The 24,423-nt window shown below is 35.7% G+C and overlaps 1 protein-coding gene across 12 annotated transcripts; it reads right to left on the bottom strand.

Moving 5' to 3' along the window:
* Positions 1–1,038: 1,038 nt before the first annotated feature.
* Positions 1,039–19,741, bottom strand: LOC145788573 (uncharacterized). Of its 12 annotated transcripts, none has more exons than XM_082907683.1 (13): positions 19,380–19,741; positions 18,595–18,649; positions 17,902–18,173; positions 17,749–17,823; positions 17,606–17,664; positions 17,362–17,497; positions 16,947–17,043; positions 16,783–16,849; positions 13,081–13,179; positions 8,283–8,372; positions 6,695–6,849; positions 2,464–2,565; positions 1,039–1,631 (listed from the first exon to the last, which is right to left on the bottom strand). In XM_082907683.1, exons 3-13 carry the CDS (start codon positions 18,152–18,154, stop codon positions 1,478–1,480), a joined length of 1,287 nt encoding a protein of 428 aa, XP_082763809.1. In that variant the 5' UTR covers positions 18,155–18,173; positions 18,595–18,649; positions 19,380–19,741; the 3' UTR covers positions 1,039–1,477. The 12 variants fall into 12 exon arrangements, with proteins under 12 accessions (XP_082763809.1, XP_082763810.1, XP_082763814.1 ...); XM_082907684.1 differs by having other exon boundaries at positions 18,600–18,649; positions 19,380–19,717; XM_082907688.1 differs by having other exon boundaries at positions 19,464–19,716.
* Between the last annotated feature and the right edge of the window lie 4,682 nt (positions 19,742–24,423).

Genomic DNA, 24,423 nt, shown 5'->3' with positions numbered 1-24,423 from the left:
GTTTAACCGTTCATCAATAGATTCAGGTATGTCATTTTGTCTTGATTTCTTGATAATACACATGGTAAATGATCCAAAGTGTAAAGTTTATGTTCTGAAATTTATGTTAACAAACTTGCCTAAATTTACTACACTAATTTGATATGTAGTAAATTAATCATTTTGTAAATGAGAATGAGAAGGTGAATAAAGTGAGATTTTTTTCTCTCTAAGTCACAATAGTTAAGAGATACGTTTAATCAAAATAATCTCAAATTTATATGGTGCAACTTTATTGAATTGGAAAAAGTATACATTATTATGCTGTGTTTGGTTGGGAGATTTGAGGAGGGATTTGAAAATGAAAAGGGAAAAGGTGTGTGAAACTAGGTGAAATTTAGGCATGTTTTATTCACATTTCACCTACATTTTCTATTTCCCTTTCCAAATCCCTCCTCAAATCCTCCAACCAAACACAGCATTAGTGTATTTATCCATTGTAGGGTTTTTTTGTCCCTACATTATTAATTAACCTGTCAGTTTCAAAAGCCCAACACCATAAAATTTCATTTTCTTAAAACATTTAATATATGACATGGGATATTTCAGTATGATGTCATTAGGTCCTAAGTTTCTCCATTGACAACAAAATGAAATGAATGCTTTTGGTGACAAAATAAATAAATAAGTAGACACAAGTGAAAGAAGGATCAGATAGAGCCAACCACTTCCTAGTTCTGTACATTTTGGACTATTAGATAAAAAGAATGCTATTATGGTGTGGTGTGGGCATATACGCAGTCACTAATAAATCACTTTCAAACACTAATATCAATCATCATCTTCATTCCCAAGGCTCAAAGGCAAAGCTTATAAAAATCACCAATCTTATGTTGGCCTTGCCATCCTTTCCATGGCCAAAGAAATTATGTGAATGTTAAAAGCTCCATTGGCAAATGCCAACCAGCATATGCCCATGCATGCACAAACAAACATAGACACAAAATCAGAGAGAGAGAGAGACAGAGAGAAAGAGCATAATTTGCAGGAAAAAAGGAATACCGACCAAGAAAATTATCACGCCTTCATTTAAATAGTCAATTTTACACAACAGGACATGTGCAACGCTTTTCTATCAAACAAATGGACAATTGAGCTCGCTTCCATTTAATGAGAAGGAAAAAAAAAAAAATAAGAAGAAGAAAAAAGCACACATTAGTTGAGAATTGGAAGGATAAAATTATTCCTTTTCCTGGAATAGTAAGTTTACACACAACAGGGACTTGTACAAAGCTCTTTTACATGTGAGACAAGAACCTCTCAAGGAAAAAGGACCAAAAGATATCTGTAAAAAGAAAACAGCAATGTAGACCTTTTTGGTAAAACAGTAACTGAAGAATTATTTTCATTGTCGCAAGTCGCCAATTCCTTGCTTGCAATTATCCCATCCCTGTACGGCGGCGGCCACATACGACAGGAGAACGCTACCATAAATGGCTTATGTTCTATCACCCTTGAGCGTGTTTGAGCTGTTTTGCCCCTTACTACTTATGTTCTCATCATTCCAAGATACATGCACTGGGGGAAGTTGATAATCATCGGGTTTCAGGGCCAAAGCAAAATCAGGTAATGTAGGAGCTGTCTCCATGATTCTGTAATCAACAATTACGATGTAAGTAATTCTAGCAAAGAGGCAAATCCTGCTCAAATGTATTTTAATTATGCATGAGATCATCTGCAGTGCCATGCATATATACCAAATATAGCAATAATGGTAAAGACCAAGTGATGGCACAACTCTAAATTGGATAGAGGTCCATCATCAGATTTGGAAACCTAGGGTGAAGCCTGCGGGTCCATTGCATAGACTGAAAAGTTTTTGGTCTAATAAATGTAATTAGTAGATTATTATTATAAATATCTTAGTTAGGATTTAAATAATTATTAGTTAGGGTATTTTGATTATGTAATCAAATATTATTAGGGTTTTAATTTCCTATTTTTATTAGGATTATTACTTATTAGCCTACAAATTGAAATTTGGTTTAATAATATTGCGGGTGTTTATATGGTTGTAGCCTCTTGAGTGTTTCTTCGCTCTTTCTCCTACGACATTCTACACCACTTTTTTTTTTTTGTTTTGTTGGGGGGGAGGGGGTGGTGTTCTTTTTATTTAAAAGAGCAGCCTGAATGGAGATTCCTACTGCATTTTGCACAAATTGAAGCCCAGTATTGCCACTTAAGACTGAAGAGAACCCAGTCATAAAGTACAGTGCACAAAAGATATCTGTGCCAGTGACTGGGAATCCATGTGAATTGACCAAATATAAGAGCGCAAAAAAAGTTCATTGATGGAAACCCATGACGCTATTCTCCATGGGATAGTACTGATTATTTAATCATTATCCACATTACAATCAGTAACTGAAACTAGAAGGAATTGCAATCCGATATCAAGCTTAATACACAAAAGCAAAGACTTACTTCTCATAGGAATACAGATCCCGGTTTATTCGCACCTTACTTGATGTATCCTTTGGAATCTTCTCAGAGAGATACTTCATGGTTCCCCAAAGAGGGGGATTTCTGCACCAAAAATGGCAATTAGGAGGTTTGTATAATGCAATATCATCTACGGTACAAGGTGAAGCATTCCCATCTCCACCCTTGCTGGCGAAGTAAGTAGACAGTAAATGAGAACAATTACTTCTTCAGAAAGTAAATTTTGCATTGCAACGATCAAAAGGTTAAGTCAAATGACAGAGGTTCAATGAGCAGTAACAGCAAATTGACACAATACAGTAACAGCACGTTCAACATGTTAAGGTATCTGTGAGAGGGATTTACAATGTAAATTGACCAAAAACTGATTATGAAATTCTCTTTATATACCATCATAACATTGTTAAAACAACATCGGTACAGCGACTTAAATATATCACTTGTTTTTTCACCGTTTTATATCACCAGAATACATGTCAAGATATCATTTTCTTTCAGTAATTACTTAGTAATTATCTCAAAACAAGAGAACCAATCATGAGTACCCATGTGGGAGGTGATACAAATTGGTGACAAAAAATCAGTGACATAGCAATTCTCTACTGATCTTTGCTTCCAAACAGCAAGAAAAGAGCAATGTGCCACTTGCCGAACTTAAATACTAGATAGAATCTATGGATTTGACGCTCCCTTAGTGAAATAGAGGGGAAATCGTCGGATCATTGGCTGGGAGGCTAGTAGGATTTGAAATCGAACTCCGAATCCTAGAGTCCAGAGAAGTCAAGAAATTGCAACTAGGTTCATCTGATTATATCAGATCGCAAAGAAAATGAAACCACTGAAAAAATGGGGTTTCCTAAACTTCTAAAAGTAGAACAAGCAGGAGCTTTGCATGGTTTTCTCTAACTTGATTCAATGGTCTACAAGAAGGGAGTATAATTTTTTTGATATCAAAGAAAAGCAAAGTATACATCATCAGAATTAGTATTTAAGAAGATTACTAAATATTGTATTAAGAAAAAAAGGGATCTTGTGAACATATTCTAGTAAATCCAGAAGGCAAGAACAATTCTGAATTTAGCAGTGCTATTAATCAGGCCATGATTTAGGCACCAATTTCCAACTGTATTTCTCGTTCACAAAGAATGGCCTTAAAAGCCAAAGCTGACGGAGATGGTAAAGTAAAGTGTTATATTTTAAATTGTGAACACACCCCTTCACATGTCACGAAACTCCAGGACTGGGAGGTGTTGGGATTCAGAAGCAGGATCTGCATACTCCAGTATTATGTTAACAACCAACTGCTCCAAAAGTTTTAAGTGAATAGAAAGGATATACTTGCATGTTCTGCATACTCCAGTATTATGTTAACAACCAACTGCTCCAAAAGTTTTAAGTGCATAGAAAGGATATACTTGATGTCTTTTTATTTTTTATTTATTTATGTAAGGCTCATAAGCAAATCAGATTTCCTGACATCTTCAACACCCAAGATGTTGTTCTAACTGTATCTGTGAATCTGCAGAATGCATTTAAGGAACCAAAGAGGAAGGAAAACCATAACTGGAAAGACAAGAGCTTTCGCAAACATCATACCTAGAAACTTGTTCATCTGCCCGAATCCAAGTATTTCTAATAAAGCAGATAGCCACAAATGCCCAGTGGAGAAATACAAAGACAGATTCATAGCAGAGGGTTCCACTCCAATACATGGAACTTATTATGCAAAAAACTTTTTGACTGGCCTTTTGAAAAGTTTATATGTGCAGATGCTAAAGTTCGAACATGAAGATGTCCCCTGATTGGAATCTTTACACAAAATACAAATGTGAATTTGAACCTTGCTTGATGCCTGCAGAAGATGTCATCAAGGCAAAAAAAAGATCCATTATGGAGAAAATTCCAATTAGGATGTATGCTGGATGGAGGCAGGGTACCTAAGCCAGAATGAGCAGCAAAGAGGAGCTTTATGATGGCTGTGGAGTAGACATAGGGGGAAAAAAGAGACAAAGATCCTCTTCTTGTAGATATTGAAATCAGCTAATGTTGTTTGTTCCATTGGGAAGTACTACCACACTCATGGCAGCGGACATGAAGGTGGTCAACTCACTCATCAAGTCAGTGTTGTCTACACTAGTCCGTCCCTCTTTTTGGCTCCCTTCTAAGGGGTTAACTACTCTTGACAACTGGCAGTTAATATGTGATTTGAAAGCACAGGATGTTATCTCTTGGGGACATTTTATTTATTTATTTTTTTTTTTCTTTCCAGTGCAACACAGGAAAGCACCCTCTTTTTGTCATCCCTGCAGCTTTCCAGATTTGTATTGAACCCGTGGCGTAGCTAGGACCCTCATGTTTGAGCCTATGCTCAAACCCACCTTCTATTTGAGTAAGACTGGAAAGAATGCCCGCCAAATTCAAATAAGGAAATCCTTCCCCCAATCATTCAAGGAAAAGCTCGATGAAGGGAGGGAGATGCGGTGGGGTAAGAAAAATGCTTTTGGAAATCAAGATATGATTTGTTTACATAAAAAAATGAAGAAGGTCAAGTATGTCCTAGGGTGCGTGTTATCTAAAGGGCCATTTTGGCTTCTGCTTATATATATATATATATATATATATATATATGTATTTACTCAAATTTTGAAAATTGAACATAATTTTCCTTGTGTAGCTGTAACTTGTAAGTTTTATGTAGTGTTTACTTGAAGATATGAATTATATAATTTTAGTTTGTTTAATCAAATAAATGGATGGTTTTATTTTTATTATTTATTTATTTAACATATGTAACATGGAAGTTTGAAACACAACACTAATAACAGAATAAATAATAATAAAGTGATGTATTATGAATTTATGACACATGAAATCATTAAGAAAATTCCTTTTCAAAGCTACTTAAATATAGTACAAAATTTAGCACATATATTGGACCATGTAAAAATATACAAAATCCACAAAAATTTTGAAATAAAAATATTTGTATCAGTAAGTTTATGTGAAGTCATGTGGAAAAATAATTTCACAGCTCTGATTGCCACAACCATTATGCTACACCCATTACTTCCCTACTTTGTGTCACTGCCTCCATCATTATTGCAGATACCACAACCGTTACTTGAAACCTTGTTTCAAATGTAGGGACTAATTTAATAGCTAAAAGATGATTTTACGGCTGAAAATAGTGGCTTCTAAGATCTGGTCAGAGAATATGTTGGAAATTACTTGAAGAAGAAGAAGATGCGCTCTAAGGGGCTTACTCTCACAAGAGCTAAGAAAACCATATACATAACACACTAAATAATTCTCCAAAACTCAATTCTTATTGCATAGAAAGATTATACAGGTATATAGGGGATAGAGTCCAACTTACTCCAACCATGACTAGAACTTCAAAATAGGAAACCTTTGACTTTCTTGACTTCTAAAGTACTTTAGATCTAGCAAACCCATATATAACAACTCATTTAATAACTTGACCCAAAACAAGATCCACATATCCATATCACAACCCAAGTCCAACAAACATTTTTTGGAAATAAAACTGCCTCTCTCATTCAGGCCCCGGGAATCCCTTGCTTTTGGCGACGGTCTTTATTTACCTTTTTTTTACCACTCCCCCCTATCACAACAAGGCCGGAAGAAAGTTTTGATTTCCCAGAGTTATTTACCAAGCTTGGGACTAGTGGAACATTTTAGGAATTTGAGGTATCGCTTGAAGTAAGGATGAAGTCTCATTCATATAGTTATGTCCCTAGATTGCGCCCCAACATTTCACATATAAAATGTTGTAGTTATTTGAAAGTTAAGAGCATAATTGAAATTGAAGATGACACTCAAGCTGACCCCAGCAAATCATAACATACCGTGCTTCAAAAAACAAATCCCACACGTTGAGTGAAAACCACAATAGAAAATTGACCCATTGGTTTTGCCAACAGAAATTTCAACAGATAACATATGTAAAGTTACAACAAATATAGCAAAGGGAAAGGTGTTACATGTTCTATTTTGTCTGTCTCCATACTATGTTGCCTGACACAGTTTGTCTGAAGTGAGGGGGGCAAACAACCTCTTAAATTAACCCTAGTCCTATAGATTTCTCATCCAGCACTTTTCAAATAGTCTTCAATCATGAGGGGGAAAAAAGATAACTGATAAATAAAATTAATTCCCGGTAGCAAAGAAAATAGGGATTTCAGCAGATTACCGTGAAAGAGGAGGAACTGTGTTGAAAGCTTCAGATGCCTTCTTACTCTCTTTGAGATACTCATCTGCCGCTTGCAAAGCAGCTACAGCCATCCCATGGGATTTCTCTGTGTTTCCCTCATCAAGGATCAAACCGTGATAATAATATGCTGCAGCCTGGGGACAAAAGTATAAAAACTATGCATCACTCTAAACAAGAATAGCAAAAAATATATAATTAGGAATTGATGGAAATTCTAAATACTAAAAAACAAAATGAACAGAAGAGACCATGTTCTGTTATAAAGGTGCTCCAATTCCAAAGAATGCTGGTGGCCTTTTGTTTACCCATTCCCTATGCTACTGTGTGTCAATCTGCAACAACTAATGCCGGTGTGATTTGTACTCCCTTTGAGAGAACTGGAGATCAACTAGCAAACATCTCAACTAAAAGAGTATCTACTATCTACTATTCTGTTTTACCCAGTTCCTGACAAACTAGGTATTCAAAATATCTTTGTTCCAGCTTGAGGGAGGGAGGGTGGGTCGACTATGCTTTAACTTGCTTACCATTCCTCCTTGTATTAGTCAAGAGGGCATTTTAGTAATTTTGCCAGCTGGTATAAATACAAGGGATTAAGGCAGAGAACAGTAATTTTAGTTCTCTCCTTTTTCTCAACATGTGCCTATTCTCTCTATTTTCTTGTTTTTCCTCCATAATCAACTTAAGTTCCGTTTTGATTAAAGTTTTAGTATGATGTTCACGACCGAGCTACATTTTGATCAATTATGATTTGTCAAAAGACTTAATGCATTGATAGTTTGGGTTATCCATTGATGAGACCTATACTTGTTCTTTGTTGATTTTCTTGTGTTTCACTTCTTGAGTGATGAAATGGTTGTTGTTTGTGAGCCAATAATATATTTATATTTCTTAATCCCATCATTTCATAGTGGAAGATTGATTTGGAGTTTGACCAATGTAGTATGTAGGCCCATTGCCAAACCATGTAAATTTGGTGTCTTGTGCTTACTTTTATTTGCTTTGAATTTCAGCACCTTGTTGTTATTGGTATATTTGCTCGTTCTCTATTCACATAGAGGGAAAATATAGTAGTTTCTCCCTGTGGAGCGAAATCCCAAATTGCCTGAATACTAAAGTAATGTTAAGCATATAAGCGTGAGGGCACTCTCACCTCAATAGCTAGTTTTTGGAATTGAATTCTACCCAATACCATGTAACATGATATCAGAGCCAAAGTACTCAAGGATGGGTAAGGTGCACGTCTCTGACGTGCACGTGAGGGAGGGTGTGAAGCGAAGTCCCACATCTGAGTGCTAAAGTGATGTTAAGCATATAAGCGTAAGGGCGCCCTCACATCAACAGATAGCTTTTGAGGTTGAGCTCTACCTAATACCGTGTAACACTCCCAACATGACGGACTTGGCTCAAGCCCAATTGGGACAAGCCAGGCCAGGCAGCCAAATTTACATGCCTAGAGTCTACATACAGCTTCAACATACATAAACAAAGAAACTAGACTAATAACTGAAACTGAATGATAAAAAGAATAAACAACAAAGAAAGCAACAAAACAATCAAAAGATACCTTTGCTTCGATGTATTTCCACTTAACAAAGAGCCGATGCTTTTCTCCCCAACCATTTGATAGTGGAAGGTTCATTATGTTATCTTGAGCCTACAACATGAGAAGCAAAGACAAAGCAACACATGTTTTAGGTGCATCTCTATATTTGTCAACAGACAACATAAAAACAGTATGATTAATGCACAAGGTCCATGATGGATAATCAATAGCATGTACGTGTATGACAGACAAAAACAGGTTAATAACTTTGTTAAAATTGATGTATTATTGATTGATTGATTGTTGTATTTACAATGAGTCCTATATATAGAAGATTAGAGGAGGTAGGTATGTAATAGGTGGAGTAGTAGATGGAGTAGGTGAAGTGGGTGGAGTAGGTGTAGTGGTAGGTTTTGGTACATTTTAACAAACTTGTTGTTAGAGAAATTTTTTTGACAAATTAATGATGCCAGAACAAATAAAATCATTATTCCCTTTGTCCCAACCAATGTTTCCAGAACTGCACTCTTTGACCAACCCACAGATGGGATTGGTCACAAGCCAGCTATTCAATAGTCGGTTTGTGTGACAAACGCATGATATCATCCCATGAAAAGAAATAATAGAATTATGTACAATCCTAAATTTATGGAGAGTTTTGGTTTCTACAATTAGCTATAGCCTTCACTTGCCCATTTTCCTACCAGTTAAAGATCCCAAAAAGCCAAAACCTTATAAATCATCAGATCATTGACAGTAACACAATATGAGCATCCATACTTAAGAAAGACAAAATTGTGGGGCGCCATGCGCAAACCGCTCTTCAATCTCCTGGTGAGTTGGATGGGAACAAGACACAGTGGGTTATCTATGAAGCAAGAGATAGATAACGTGTGCAGCGGCGGTCAGCAAGATAGAAACGGCAGTATTTATCGAAAGGAGGTAGACTAATGTTGATTAAGAGTGTTCTATCCAACATTCTGACTTACTTTATGTCCGTCCATGTGATTCTGGTGGCAGTGGCAAAGCGGATTGAGAAATTGCAAAGGGATTTCTTGTGGGGTAGTGGGGGGGAGGGTTTTCATTATCACTTGGTGGCTTGGGATCGAATTTGTCATCCCAAGGTGAATGGGGGTTTGGGGATTCGAAGGTTGGTCTTGTTCAGTGTGGCCCTGTTAGGGAAGTGGTTGTGGCGTTTTGTGGAGGAGCGGGATCGTCTCTGGAGAAGGGTGGTGGTAGCGAAGTTTGGTGTAGAGAGGGGAGGGTGGTGTTCAGGGCGGGTGGGGCAATCTCATGGTCATGGTCTATAGAAAGGGATTTGGCTGGGATGGGAAAAGTTTTGGAAGAGAGTGAAGCTAAAGATAGGGGTGTGAGATAGAGTTCGGTTTTGGCATGATAGGTGGTGTCATGACCTCACTTTAGAATTGCGGTTCCCCTTGATTTTTGGTATTGCCAATGACACTGAGGTGATGTGGGTGTTGTGCGGTCTGGCCAAGGGGTTTCGACTGTTTGGAATGTGCGCCTGCACCGTAATGTACAGGATTGGGAGCAAGATTAGTTGGTGGAGCTATTGGGTTGTTTATATGAGTTACGAGTAGGGGAGGTTGGGCAGGATTCTTTAGGGTTGGTTTGGCATAAACTAAATAATACAAAAAGTTAAAAAGTCACTATCCTATTTAAATCACATCACCTCTCTAACACATCACATCAAACCCAACCCAAACCCAACCCATATAAGCCAATAAGTCAAAAAGTGTACTTTTTTAGAACATCCCAAACCAACCCTTAGTATGGGAATGTCCTGGGGACGTTTTCTGTATCTTCTTATTATGGTGTGCTTGCTCATGAGGAGGCGGTTGCTTTCCTTGGAAGTGTGTCTGGGTCTCGGGTACGCCATCTAAGGTGGCCTTTTTTGTGTGGATGGCCATGTTGGGGCATATCTTGACTATGGATAATTTAATTCGTCGGGGCCACATATCGGTTAATTGGTGTTGCTTGTGTTGTGGTGATGCGGAGTCGGTGAATCATTTGTTCGTTCATTGTCTGGTTACTTCTCGACTTTGGGTACTAGTTGTTGCGACTTTTGGATTGACTTGGGTGTAACCAAATTCGGTTAAGGCAGTCATGCAAAGCTGGGTGGGGGGTCAAGTTGGAAGGAGCCGTCAGAAGGCGTGGATGCTTAATTATCATTGTATTCTATGGTTGGTTTGGTTGGAACGGAATAGGCGTGTTTTTCAAGAGGTGTCCCATTCAGTCCCTTGGGATAGCTTCTTACAGTTTTACATAGTTGGGTGACAAGTTCAATTGATCCTGATGTTTTAGCTTTTGTAGATTTTGTGAAGGATTTGATTTGTTAGTCCGTTGAGCCTCTATGGCTTCCATTGTTGTATTCTTTGCATCATCTTGATGCCTTTTAATAAAGTGTGGTTCTTTATCCAAAAAAAAAAAGAAAAGAAAAAGGAGATAGATAAGTATAACGGAACTGGAAGCATAACAAAATATGATAAAAACAGGCTTACATCATAGCTTAAAGGGGCAGGATGTATGCTAGTTGTTAGAGTTGACTAATTGCTTTCACTATCTGTTTTGAAGAGCATGAAATGAACTGATATCCTGATCCGACCAAAGTGGATTCCAAAATCTAAACCTTCCTAAATCAGGAACTGTTTTCACACCATTGACCGAAATTGACTCATCTCAATCTTTAAGGAAGAGATCGACGATCCCAAGTTATTTTACTCCATTAAGTGAGTCCTTTCCACTAGACAAGTCCTAGGAGGTGAGAACCCTATCCGGCTCTTCACCTTATTCTAATTGATGAACACGGAGGTTGCGGTTTCTCGGGTTGAATAAGCCTTAAAGGAAGCAAATAGGTCTCAAAGGTTCCATTGAAAAGAAATGGTTTCTCAAAGGGGTCAAGTCAAGGAAGATCATAGTGGTCAAATGAAAATGAATTTTTTTGGGTCGAGTCAATCAATTTAGTTCTAAGATAGAAGAACGGAAAGGGATAACTGTGAAAAAATCAAGAGAGCAAGAGTATGGCATAGAAGTAAAAAGAGACAATCCGAAACTAGTTGGATTTGATATCAAGAGAGAGCATTACCTAAACCACTATATCCAAAAAATGAGGCTTGAAAGAGGATAATCAAATGGTTTTTTAGTGTGAATGCAGTCAGGTGGAATTATACATCAAAGCACACACAAAAACCCAGAAGGGTAGATTCATTTATAGGTGATGAGAGAGTGGAAACCTTCATATTAGAAATTGAATTGGGACAGCCCAGCAAACCTGCAATCGTTTCAAATGGACCATGGTTTAACCAATCCAATTGGAGAAATCTATTAAAAGAACACATTTTTTAAAAGGAAGAGATTTTGGAGATTATTCTGGACAGGTGACCAATTTCAGGTGTAGAACCAGAATTTTGAAACATAGGTCCCTATAATAAAGGATAGAACTCACAGGGCACAATAAAAATCGTGAAAACTGTGCAGTGTATTGTAAAGTAGGACAAAAACTAACTCATAAACTGACTAGCTACCAATTCAGAAAAGCTAAAGGGAGGGTTTGATATCTTTCAAATTAGAAATTGGAATTAGTTGGGGCCCCCGCAAGTGGACGGTGGGATTGGTCCCCAGGAATAGTCGGTCCAATGGGCTGGATACCAAGTTATCAAAAAAAATATTAGAAATCGAGTTGGGACTGTTCAGCAGACCCACAACAGTTTCAAATGGACAATGGTTTAACCAATCCATTTGGAGAAATCTATTAAAAGAACACATTTTTTAAAAGGAAAAGATTTGGAGATAAGATAACCTATTTTAGGATATTTCTTTGAGAATATATTTACATGATTGGGTTACAGATGAGCTGGTGAGCTTCTTGAGGTGCTTAATCATGCATCTAGCAAGATGTATTCGGAGAGGGGTAACAAGATGAGATGGAAATTATCAAGGTTAGACCATTGTGAGCTGAAATCTTTCTGTGGTCACTTGGTGGGATACCAAGAGGATTTTTTCCTTGAAGTCTCTTAAGGCCCCCTCCTAGTTGCTTTTTATGGATGGTATGAGACACATGGAAAGATTCTCACTATTGATAAGCTCTTCCCTAGATGATTGTTTATTGGTCATCTTCTTTTTTATTGCTCAATGGCTAGAGAGTCTTGGGTGTTGATCCTCCCTTTGTTTAGGTTGCATTGGGTGGTCCAAGGTCGAGGATGCGATATATAGTTGGAGAGGAGGTAGAGTGTGGAAGAAAGACAACAAACTTGGCTTTTGGCTCCTTTGTGCCTAATGGACTCATTTGCGGAGACCAGAACAGTAAATCATTTAAGGGAGTGGAGGTTCTTTTGTATAGGTTCAATAGTAATTTCCATCGTTTTGTATTAGTTCGGTCTTGGAACAGTCTCCCCTTCTCTTTAGCAATTTTTGAACTTTTGGCCTCCTTCATTATCGATGAAAAATAAATCAAATCTTGATCTCTAAAAGCATTATCATTATAGAGCACTTTGATATGGCAAGAGGTGTATATTGTGTCACTTTTGTTCCTTTGTGCCTCATAAATAATATTTATTTCACTCTTCAAAAAATATATATATTCATATAATTAGTAGTACAATAATAACTACCCTATTGATAATTGATCCCAAAAAAGAAAAAAAGAAAGAAAGAAAGAAAGAAAGAACAATCATATTATTCCCACAATGCAAGACAGCTGGAAGCCACAAAAAAGGCATGTTAAATTGATAATCACAACCCCAATGACTTATATCTGTAAGTAAGAGCTTAGAAACAACAGTGAAAGGTAATGCAGTAATACCTGCTGCCAGTACTTTACCATCTCACACGCTATTCTTCGCTTCACTGCAAGCGTGGCCTTGGTACTATCAATTGCTAATCCAAGTTGGATATCAACAACCTAAAACAGCCATTGAAAAAACATATTAAAAAATGATAAAACAGTGTAGTTCCCATGTAAAGTCAGTTTCCAGAATAAATTTAACAATGCAAGTACTCCATTCAACTTGAACCAGTTGACTTAATAATACGACCCACTAAACCAACAACAGGAAGTCGATTGCATATAAATCATCAGTGAGAAACTGGTAAGGATATGTCTGATATGTTCCCAATAATGCTGCTCATCATTTTAGAGTTTGTGAAAATAAATGAGATATGTAACATTTTGTAGATAATTTAAGTAAGAATATGAGGTTTTACTGGCCGTAAGAAGCTTTTCCGAAGAATAACTTGCATGAATTTGTGAAAAGCATTTGCGAGTACTAAAACGAGTAGTAGTCATAGAAGAAAATTGCAGAGACAAAAAAATAAAATAATAAAATAACTAACATTCGAGAGTTTAACCATCCAAAAATCTTGTTTTGTTGTAATCAACCCTACTTCATAAGAGTTTCAACCGATATCAAATTACAAATTCACTTCCATATCAGCAAGATTCAATACCAATATATATTACAACATACAAATCAATTAGAACTTAAAAGGTTATTGAATGCGACTTGTTATAAATATGAACCTTCGCTTACCATATTTTAATATATATCACCAATCCATATAATGACAGGCAATACTGGAACTTTATTGTTCTTTACCTTTAATTTTATTGTTTCGTAAATAGAATAAAGTGGCAATGAAAATATGATTCCTTGGGATAAGAAATCAAAAGGTTTGCTAGCTTTCAGTGATATGACCTGAATAGTTGAATACACTTTTTTATCAAATAAAATACAGAGCTCAATATTTTGGCCCCGTTTGGTAGAGCTGTGGGAAAGTGATTATAGATTATACCTTAACGGATTATACCTTATAGTTGTGATGTGAACATAAGCTGGTAACCTGTTTGGTGTAGCTGTAGGATTATAGATTTAAGCAACAGAATAGTGTTTAGTAAATAAGCTGTAAAATAGTTTTTTGCTCTATGTAATTGTCATTTTCGCCCTTATGAACATAAAAGTTGTTATTTTTTCATTTTCTTCAATTTTAATTTTAAAAAAAATTTATTTCATTAATGAAAGTTAATATAATTAGTATCAATTAATATAAAAATTGATATAATTCATTACAACAATTGTTATTTCATTTTTTTTTATTTCATTTAATAAAATTTATTTCATTTTTTTTCATTAATATCAATTAGCAACAAATTTTTTTTTATTACAATACCAAAGAATTTTATATCAATATAAAATTCTTTTAATAGAAGTTATTTAATTGAAATAAATTTATATCAATATTAATTGTGAAATAAATTTATATCAATCTTTTCTTTTTCTCCTTATTTTTTTTTTCTCTTCTTTTTTTTTCTTCTCTTCTTTCTTTGTTAATTTTGTTTAATTTATTAATTTATTAAAATTAATACCAATTAATATTCATGTTCTAATTTATATTAATGTTGTGATTTTTTTACATATTATTTGTTATTTAATATAAAAATGGTTATTTTATATATATTTCATTATATATTATTTGGTATTTTTAATATAAAAATTATTTTAGTGTGATTTAATATAAAAATTGTTATTTTATATATATATTTTTATATTAATGTTGGGTACAAGCCGGAGATGGCTCGCTGTCGCCGTTGAAACAACACTAGAGATGCGCGCGCGCAAGCGAGAGAGAGAGAGAGAGAGAGAGAGAGAGAGAGAGAGAGAGAGAGAGATCATGAAGAGAGGAGAGAAGAGAGAAGAGAGAGAGAGAGAGAGCGCTCTGGTTTGACCAGATCGCGACCAGAACCCTAGCCTGGTTGTCTGACCAGATCGCGAAGAGAGAGAGAGAGATAGCTCTGGTTTGTTGAGAGCTCTGGTTCTCTGACCAGATCGCAATGCTCTGGTTAGGGTTTCAAATCGCGATGGCGGTGGTGAAGGAGAGAGAGTTTCAGATCAAGAGAGAGAGATCGCGAAAAGAGAGAGAAGAGATATCGAAGAGAGAGAACTCTGATTTGCCTCCGCTGGAAATCACTCTCGTCAGAAATCTCTGCTGGAAATTGCCTCTGTCTCTCTCTCTCTCTCAAGTGAGCAATGAATAGTGTTTTGTGAAATGGGATTTATATAGTTGGGTTTTTGGTAATAGTTGAGTATTAACGAGAGCATTTAAGTAATTTTAGCCCCCCCCACACACACACCCAACACCAGCTGCACGCTTAAGTCGAAATCTAAAACACCCCCTAACCAGCTTTTGAAATAAGCTGAAAAATAGCATGATTTAAGGTATAAGCTAGCTAACTTAAGCTACACCAAACACAATATTTTAGCTTAAATTAAGCTAAAAGCTGAAATAAACAGCTTATAAGCCCTATCAAACAGGCCGTTTATATACGTATTAACTATGTATGGTTTTCTGATACTCTATGGTAATATTATTCTTACTATCTACAACCTGACAACAAAAGAGAAATGATTTAGAGCCAACAAAACTTTAATCGTTCAAAAAGTTAAACACATAAGATACACAATCCCAAGCTACCCCAACAATACAATTTTGACTATGCTTTGGCTCATGAGGCATACACCTACAGAGACCCTTTTATTTTTAAACCCCTCAAGGAATTGAGTATCAATTCCCCTTAAGACAAGTTTTGAATCAATCCATAGGACAACTTTCTACAACTATTTATTTAGTATGATAGATCATACAATATTATATGTAATAAACTTTAAGATCAGATTTTGTTCTGAATCATTTTGTTGCCTATTTCATTGTTTCAGCTATTATTTTCTATTTTGTTTTTTCATGTTGCTATTCTTTTATTCTTGAATTTTTGTCCATTTAAGACCACCAACCAATAAGTGCTATCTTGGGTCAACTTGGTGCTGACCTCCAGCTTTATTTAAAATCGAAAGCAAACTATATAAGCTCAAGATTAAACATGATACCCACAAATTGAACAAACCATGGGTATTGGTAATCCTTCATACCCTTCAGAAAGCAGCTAATTATGAAACTAGGAATTCACAATTTAATTATGGCCTAACAAATTTCAGCCTTTGAAAAAAAAAAATTTAAGTGCAAACAATGAAGTGTACAAAATCAGATTGAAGTTCTAGATTCCAGTTCATTTACATTGACAGGCTAAGTACATTCATTCAAATTATGACTGTCATGTGAGTAGAATTTGAAAAATGTCATTTTACATGTTGATAAAGCAAATAAAACAATTCAAAACTTTTTATCCTCTTTACAGCCATTGTGTCAATTTTATTTAACTTCTTAATTTAATCATCTCTGTGATAAACTGGCACATTAGTATTTGTATCATAAATCTGTGAAATAAAATTCCTCATGATTGCCTGTTGCAACTTGATTACTGCCAAAAGAAAGACAGATCATTTGTGGAATCAGTTGAATGATAGTCAAACCTAGAGCATGGTTAGAAACGTAGTAGTGTAAACAGATTATTTACAAGTAAGTATATTGGATTGTGTCCATGGGCATGCTCATCTGTTGGTATGAAACCTAAACAACTTAACAGTTTAACTAAAACCACCAAGACACCAAGTACCTGCCCTAATGCTTGAAGGCAAAGTGCTCGTAGAACTCCTTCAGCTAGGTCAACTGGTAGATCTCTCCTAAAATCAGAACAAGAGTCAAATGAGTAACCTTGCAGTGTATGAAAATTATTAAAATCGTACGCTAGTGAGTAAGCAAGTCTTTTCATATGCAGACCTGAGTTCAACAGGCAACAGCGGGAGTACTTGTTTGACAGAACAATCAAGGTATCCAGCTGCCTTTAATAATATGTCAATTGAAGCCCGCCTGCTCTCTGCCACATCAAAGAATAGAAAACAACACACTTACAGAAGAACCATCCGTAACAAGAAAAGCCAAGTCAGCATAATGGCAAAAATCAAAACAATAATTGGGCATGACTGCAATATTCTTAGCTCCTTACACTGAAGTATAAGGATTTTTAGCAATATTAATAGGCCACAACTACAATATTTTGTAATGATGAATCACTCAGCACATCTGAAATTTTGTCACCATGAAGAGCTATTTTGTCAAACTACAAACAATATATCCTTATTTGTTGCGGTACAAAGAAATCTGGAATGGGCACACTAATAACACTTAAGAGCACCTTCTGAAACTTTTGGTTGATAACCATCAGCAGATGTTCTTGGAAGAAGCAGCAAGTTAGCTTGTGATAATGATAGCACTGCCATCAAGTGCAGAACTGATAAAACCTCATACCAAGCATTAGACATTGCTGTTTCCTGAAAGATTGTTAATTCAGATTAAACAAGCCTTCATCTGAATAGAAAAAATATCGTGTCAAATAAAAAATAATATAGATAGAAGAAACAATCAGATTCTATTCTCACCTCTGCATCATCCTCCTGATTAATCCAAACAAACTGTACCATGTGTTGTAATAAGCTTCCTGCAAAATAGAGACAAGTAACAATCAGGACTACTCGTAAACATAGAAAATGTTCTAATGGGATCAGCACGGTTCGTGTTTTACCATCTTTAACTAATCCAAGAAGAACAGGCAAATAATCTTGAAGAGCCTGCTGAAGATCCGCCAAAGTTGAACCTCCTGAGAGACAATAACTGATGCATTACTATTTCCGATTACAAACAATTCCAGAAGACATCAGGCTACTATATGACTAACCGTGTTGAGTAGTAGTTTTTCTCCTTGTTCTTGTAATTGTTGGAGCTTCTTGGCCTGCCATTACAACTATTCGGGTTCTAAGAGCAGAAAGGCGTTCAACTAAAGTTCTAGGTAATTGATCACCAAGTGACTGAGAGAAGTCCACAGGTGTAGGAATCCGTAAGCCAGGAACAAAAACAGAAACTTCCCCAATGTTTGCTGGCCGCCTTCTGTTTCCTCCAGAGTCCTTTGGGGTCGATACCAGGCATCCCATGTCCAAAGATTTGCTGAATCTGCCAACCCAAATTATATAGAGTCAGGGAATTGAATACATGACACTGAACAAGAGAATCAGAAAAAAGGAATGGGAAACAAATGACCTCTCTTACAAGAATCAATGTTGATTAGAGAACAGAGTACACACACTTATTCTAATATATGGGGAAAAGAAGAAAAACTTAGAACTCAAAAATCGAAGTTCAAAGGATGTGGACAACGTTCACAAGAAATATAGAAAAATAGCAATAAAAAGGTCACAAAGAGGAAGTAATAAATGACCAACCAACAAAGTAGTGGGCTACTCACGGGCAGTGGCAGAGTGATTGTCACCAAAACTCTGTCTCTCTCTCTCTCTCTCTCTCTCTCTCTCTCTCTCTCTCTCTCCCCCATATGTAGTATAGGAAGTAATATACGTTAAAAGATAGACTTTATTACCTTGCCTTTTTTATCAGAAGAAGATCAAATGATGGGTCGGAACTTTTAGTAATTTCTGCATAAAGAATTTATAACTGCAAGTGAGGCCAAGAGGTATATATACAGAAATAAACAAAAGTAACAGAACTTCACAAGAATGGCATGACTAGTGACAGGTGTTGTGTCATTTTTCTGACTTTTCTTAATTTCATTATTTCTGAATGCCTTCTTTTCATATTTCCAACTAGAAAAAGGAATTTCCAAATAAAGAAATGGAAGACACCAACGGATCAAAAGCTTTAACTATTGTATGTATGTGCATGAGAAAGTATACATACATACGTACGTAGACATATACATATACATATATATATATATATATATATATATTAAAGAGCTTCAAATCGTTTTAGCTTGTGAATCAAGGATCATAAAACTGAGTTTGAATTATCACAAGAAGAAGCCATATGAATTTCTAAATTTGGATTGAATCTACCAAAAATCAAGAATCCAAACAAAAATTGGCAAAACAGAAGCTACAGAGCAGCAGGGGCGCCCAATAAGAGAAACTAAACAAACCCAAGAGGAAGAAAGAGAATTCTGAAGATTCTACCGAAACCCATTTGAATTCAGCAAAATTGAAGGAGTAAATACAGAGATCATTTCAACTGGAGAAGATGGAAACCAAGGCAACATACATGTATGTACCATGTCGTCTCTTGCATTTGAGATGAGAGACAGTCAAAAGTAACAGTGCTCAATAGTCAAATTCAATTGAAATAAAATCAAATCAAATTAAAACCAACCCTAGTACAGAAAGCTGAACATCGAATCGAACTGGTGAATTCCTCTCAGAGTAAGAATTTAAGAAAAGCTGACGACAACAACACCTACTACAACAGAGAGCAGCTGAGGATAGATCACGCCCTCACACAATTTCTTCTAACTTTCTAAATTCAGAATTCAACTTCTTCTTTTCCTTCCTTCTTGTTCCTTTACTTTATTGGAGAGAGAGAGAGAGAGAGAGAGAGAGGCGTGAGGGAGAGAGAGTGTCTTAGAAGGTTCAACTTAGAGGGGAATTGCCGATAAGTTCGCAGCAACTTATCAAGCAGGGGAGAGATTTTTTTGGGGAAAAATTACAAATAATAAAACTAGTAGAAAAATAAATAAATAAAACAAGATTTTTACCGATAATAACTAAAATCCTCCCCCTAAAAAAATTTTAAAAAAAATCCTCACCAACTTGGATATCTGTTTATAGGAAAATTTTATGGGTAATTATTCAGTAATTCTGAAATATAGACACGTAATATTTTATAATATTGTGATTGGTAGAGAAAGTGGGTAGATGAAGTATTATGTTGGGAGGCTCTATTTACACACCACTTTCTCGCTCAAGACAAACCACTTCTAAAGACACATCAAAAATAATTTATAAAATTAAATATTTTTCTCATCACACACCACAAATTTATATATTTACCCTTACTCACATATCCACCCACAACAATATATACACAAAGTTCCAACTTTGTCCCCACACAGCCACACACCCCACACCCACGATATTCATATCCCCCTTCATTCTCTATTTATACCGGTGAACACCATTGTTGAAAATACTCATCAAGACGTCGCCAGTGGTGTTGCTCAACACAGTTCTGGAAAATAAAAAAAAATTTATAACGGTTCGGCAGTACAGAGTTGAATTAAATGAAAAAGTTCGACCGTAGTGATCCGAACAAATTTCACTTGTTCGATTGTAGTCTGTTGGACATATGTAAGTTGTTCGATTGTAGTATGTTGAACAGATGTAATTTGTTCGATTGTAGTCTGTTGAACAGATATAATTTGTTCGATTGTAGTCTGTTGAACATATGTAATTTGTTCGATTGTAGTTTGTCGAACAATGATATATCATTCACCTCTAGTTAACCGAACAACGATTTACCACTCATAAACGAAAACGAAGACGAAAACAAAAAAAAAAAAAAAAAACATTTTCATTGCTCCATTGTTCCGAATGAGAATAGTCAGATGCATCCTTTATTGAATCCAATCAAAATCTTCAATTATATTATATTTTTTATTATTTGTTGAAGGGTTTTTTATTTTGGTTTTAGGATTTTTGAATTCTTGACAGAGAAGATACGTACAGAACAAGTTTGAAATTGATGATTTATATTATATTGATTCTTATCCTTTATGGTAAATACACAAAATGGGGTGTATCATAACTTGTCATTTATAGTCATTTCACTTAGGCAGTGGCTTTGGTCCAGTCCAAGATCGGACTGGACCGTGCTGTTGGGCCCGTGGGGGCCCACCACGGGTCCTGTTTTGATAATTCGAACCGTGCAATGTGTAGAACTTGTCGAGTACTATATGCCTGTAAAAAATCACGTTGATCGGATATCGATAGCTATATGAACAAAATAGTTTTTTATCAACCGTTAATTTTTTCACCGTCCATTTTTTTATACAAAACTGATTTGATCACATAGCTATTGATATCCGATCAACGTGATTTTTTACAGGCATGTAGTACTCGACGAGTTCTACACATTGAACGGTTCGAATTATCAAAACGGGCCCCAAAAAAGGGCCCTATGGGCCGAACTGGACGGGTCCAGTCTTGATCTCAACTTGAGACAAGCTGGACCCTTTCGCTTAAGGTTAAAATTGTAATAAAAAATTAATTAATGGTTTGTCTTGAGAGGAAAAGTGATGTGTAAATAGAATAACCCTATTATGTTGGGTGATTGGAAAATATAGGAGGCATATTGAATAATGATTGATAAGGAGTACAGACACATAGTAAATATTGAATAATTTCTCAAATTGTATTATGTACACTACATGCTCTATGTACTTTTACGCCAATTTTTTTAGTTATGATTAATTTTTTTTAGTTATAATATTATTTTAAGATATTGGTTTCGTTTGAGAAGTGAATTGACTTTTTGGTTATACCTATAACTAAAAAATCTTGTTTAGGTGGGACTTTTGACTTTTTTTTTACTTTTGTCTTATTAATTTTTTGGTCTATTTTATCTTTTTGTAACTATTTTATCTTAATAATCCCTCAACTAAGATGCCAAATGAGGGCATTTGATTATGATTTTTTTATATTTGATTATGATTTTTTTTTTTAATTATTCAAAAAATATAAAATTATGTCATTTTATTCTGTAATTATAATAGACAAATGGTATAACTTATTTACAAGACCAAAATCTCTTCAACATCAATTCATTTTCTTTTGTAATATGATGCCAATTTTAATTTCATTTTAACTCAATCACATCTCTTATCAATCATTCTAATTATTTATTTGAATTTTTTGTACCTATTTTTATTTAATTATTAAATTTTTTACCAATTAATATGAATGCGGCTTCCACATCTTATCTAGCTACACTATAAATTAAGGGGGGAATTAACCATTCAAGAGTGATTTTGAAAAATTATTACATATTCATGACGAAATTTATAATTTTAATTAGTAATATTTATGATATTATAATTATTTTTTCTTAGTACCAGAGTCAATTTCTCCTAAATTGAGATATAAAAGAACTTCTACCAATAATTGCATAAAAATAGAAATTTTCATGAATAATTATAAAAGAAATAATTACAATATAGATGAAAGCTAAACCTTAATTTTTGAAACTTGATAAAAGTATATACCCTTTCTTAATCATATTCCTCCATCTTCTTCCTAACCTTCTCTAACACTAGTGGCCTGTCCACATTTTTCCTGTCGTTTCCTCTTCTTCGCCCTTCATTCTCTTCTTTAACTGCTAATTGGCGACCTTTCCTCAACTCTGTCTCAACCTTCTCCGCTCAATCCCATTTTTGTCCACACTACAACAATTTTTGCAGCCCCTCCCTAGACCATTACGCCACCCACCCCCTTCGTTCTCTCTCCCTTTGCTCTCTCTCTCTCTCATCGTGATCTCTAAATGTAGCGGTAGGAGATGAACAAGGAATAAACAGAAGAAGTTGGAAGAAAATGATAGTTGGAAGAAAATGATAGTGGTGATGGTGAAGGCTAGTGGTGGGGAGGTTGTTGGCTAAGAAGCATAGGGAAATGGTCACCGATGGTAGAAAAGGTGAGAGCGGAAAGAGGAAAAGAGATAATAAGGGAAGAGATAGGGAATGGAAAGGAAGGGAGGGAAATGTACTTCTAGCTATGTTTTGGTAATTTATTTTTGGGCGCTCAGGCCAAAAGTCCAATTTTAAATTTTTATTGCTCAAAGATCTACACTTAGAATTACTTTGTCCACAAGGACATGCTTTTGCGTAATGACCAAACTGCTCTACATATATATATATATATATATATATATTTTTTGTTTCGAGAACAAAACCTTAGCCTCCGTTTAGAAAGTGGGTTGACTTTTTGACTTTTTTGACTATTTTAGTCTGGACTAAAAAGTTTGGTTTATGAAGGATTTTTTGGCTTTTTTGACTTTTTTTTTTTAGAAAAGAATGTAATGATTATGAGTTAGATGTGATATTTTATTTTTTGTGACTAAAATAATTTATTTTATCTTTTATGATTAAAATAGTCAAAAAAAGCCCCGTTTAACTCTTGCCAAACGGAGTCACTCTCAAACTTGCGCCTCCGTCTCTGTCTCTCTCTCTCTCTTCGGAGTCTCTCTCTCTCCCTTTCCGTAGCGCTTCTCCACTCCCTTACCACCGCCCAGATCTGCCACAGAGGGAGTTCCTGACTGGTAAGATGGCGTGATCGGCGATCTAGAGTTCAAAGGCGATCCAAATCTGAGAAGACAGTGAGAAGAAAAAGAGAGTAAGAGGGAGAAAAGAGAGGAAAAGAATATGAAAAGAAATTTTCTACGTTCGACGACGGCGCGACGGAGAGAGAGTAGAGAACCGAACCAAACGGCGGTGCGTAGATCTCAACGGAGACAACAATTTTCAAGAGAACTCTAGAGGCAACAGTGAAGAATGCTACAATGGTGAAGAGGTCGCCTTCTCGAAGGTCGAAGGTCGAAGGCCATCGGCGGAAGTGATTCAAAGAAGGCTCGGAGAAAGAGTTCACAAATCTACAGATCCACCCACCATTGCAAAAACCCTCCCTCCTCCTTCTTCCACCGTAGACACCGCCGAAGTTCTGATGATTGACAATCGTAGGTCAGCAGCTCAATTGCTAATGGCGAGCTGGTCAAGCACGTGTTGTTGTTTGTTTCCACCATGATCGTCTCTGACCAAATCCACCATGATCATCTTTGATCTCTCTTATCAGAACCATAGTTGGTTTCTGTTTGTTTCTTAGGAAAAATAAAATAAGAAGTGGTGATTTCCATGGATTTGGAAGTAGATTGAAGAACAAATTTGACTGTGTGTTGTCATATATATATATATATATATATATATATATATATATTCTACTATGTGTGTTGTTTTTAACCGTGTGCATGTCATATTTCAAACCTGGCATGACCAGTCGTAGCCTATAAGCCTTTAGTCCAAGGCACACGTAACCTAAACATGAATTTATAATCACATAGAATAAATGTAATAATAGTCTACAAATAAATAAATCAATCAAAACTCAACCCAATGATATGTCACAAGTATAAACGGCCAAAATCAACCCTAATTATTACCATCCAAACCAATGGGACACAAACAACCCACATAACAAAATAATCATAAATGAATCTCAACAAAAGGGTATGCACAAAATTGACTTAACAACCAAAAAAATAAAATAACAAATGAATGTCCTAGTGGTCCATGCAATTGAGTCTCCGCTATGTCATGTGTCCACTCTAAGTCCTATCACCTAGAAATGATAAATAATTAAGTCAGCTGTGTGAA

Source organism: Camellia sinensis, chromosome 15, assembly GCF_055761805.1.
Source record: "Camellia sinensis isolate YWXY chromosome 15, ASM5576180v1, whole genome shotgun sequence".
Classification (NCBI taxonomy): domain Eukaryota; kingdom Viridiplantae; phylum Streptophyta; class Magnoliopsida; order Ericales; family Theaceae; genus Camellia; species Camellia sinensis.
The sequence above is the reverse complement of the archived record's forward strand: the minus strand, read 5'-3'. Positions and strand labels throughout refer to the sequence as shown.

Coding starts and splice junctions, on each gene's coding strand:
- LOC145788573 (XM_082907683.1), bottom strand. CDS start 18,154: ATGGGATGCCTGGTATCGACCCCAAAGGACTCTGGAGGAAACAGAAGG. Junction 16,850..16,946: donor CTGTTGCCTGTTGAACTCAG/GTCTGCATATGA, acceptor TTCTGATTTTAG/GAGAGATCTACCAGTTGACC. Junction 6,850..8,282: donor GGAAATACATCGAAGCAAAG/GTATCTTTTGAT, acceptor TTTTGTCCCCAG/GCTGCAGCATATTATTATCA.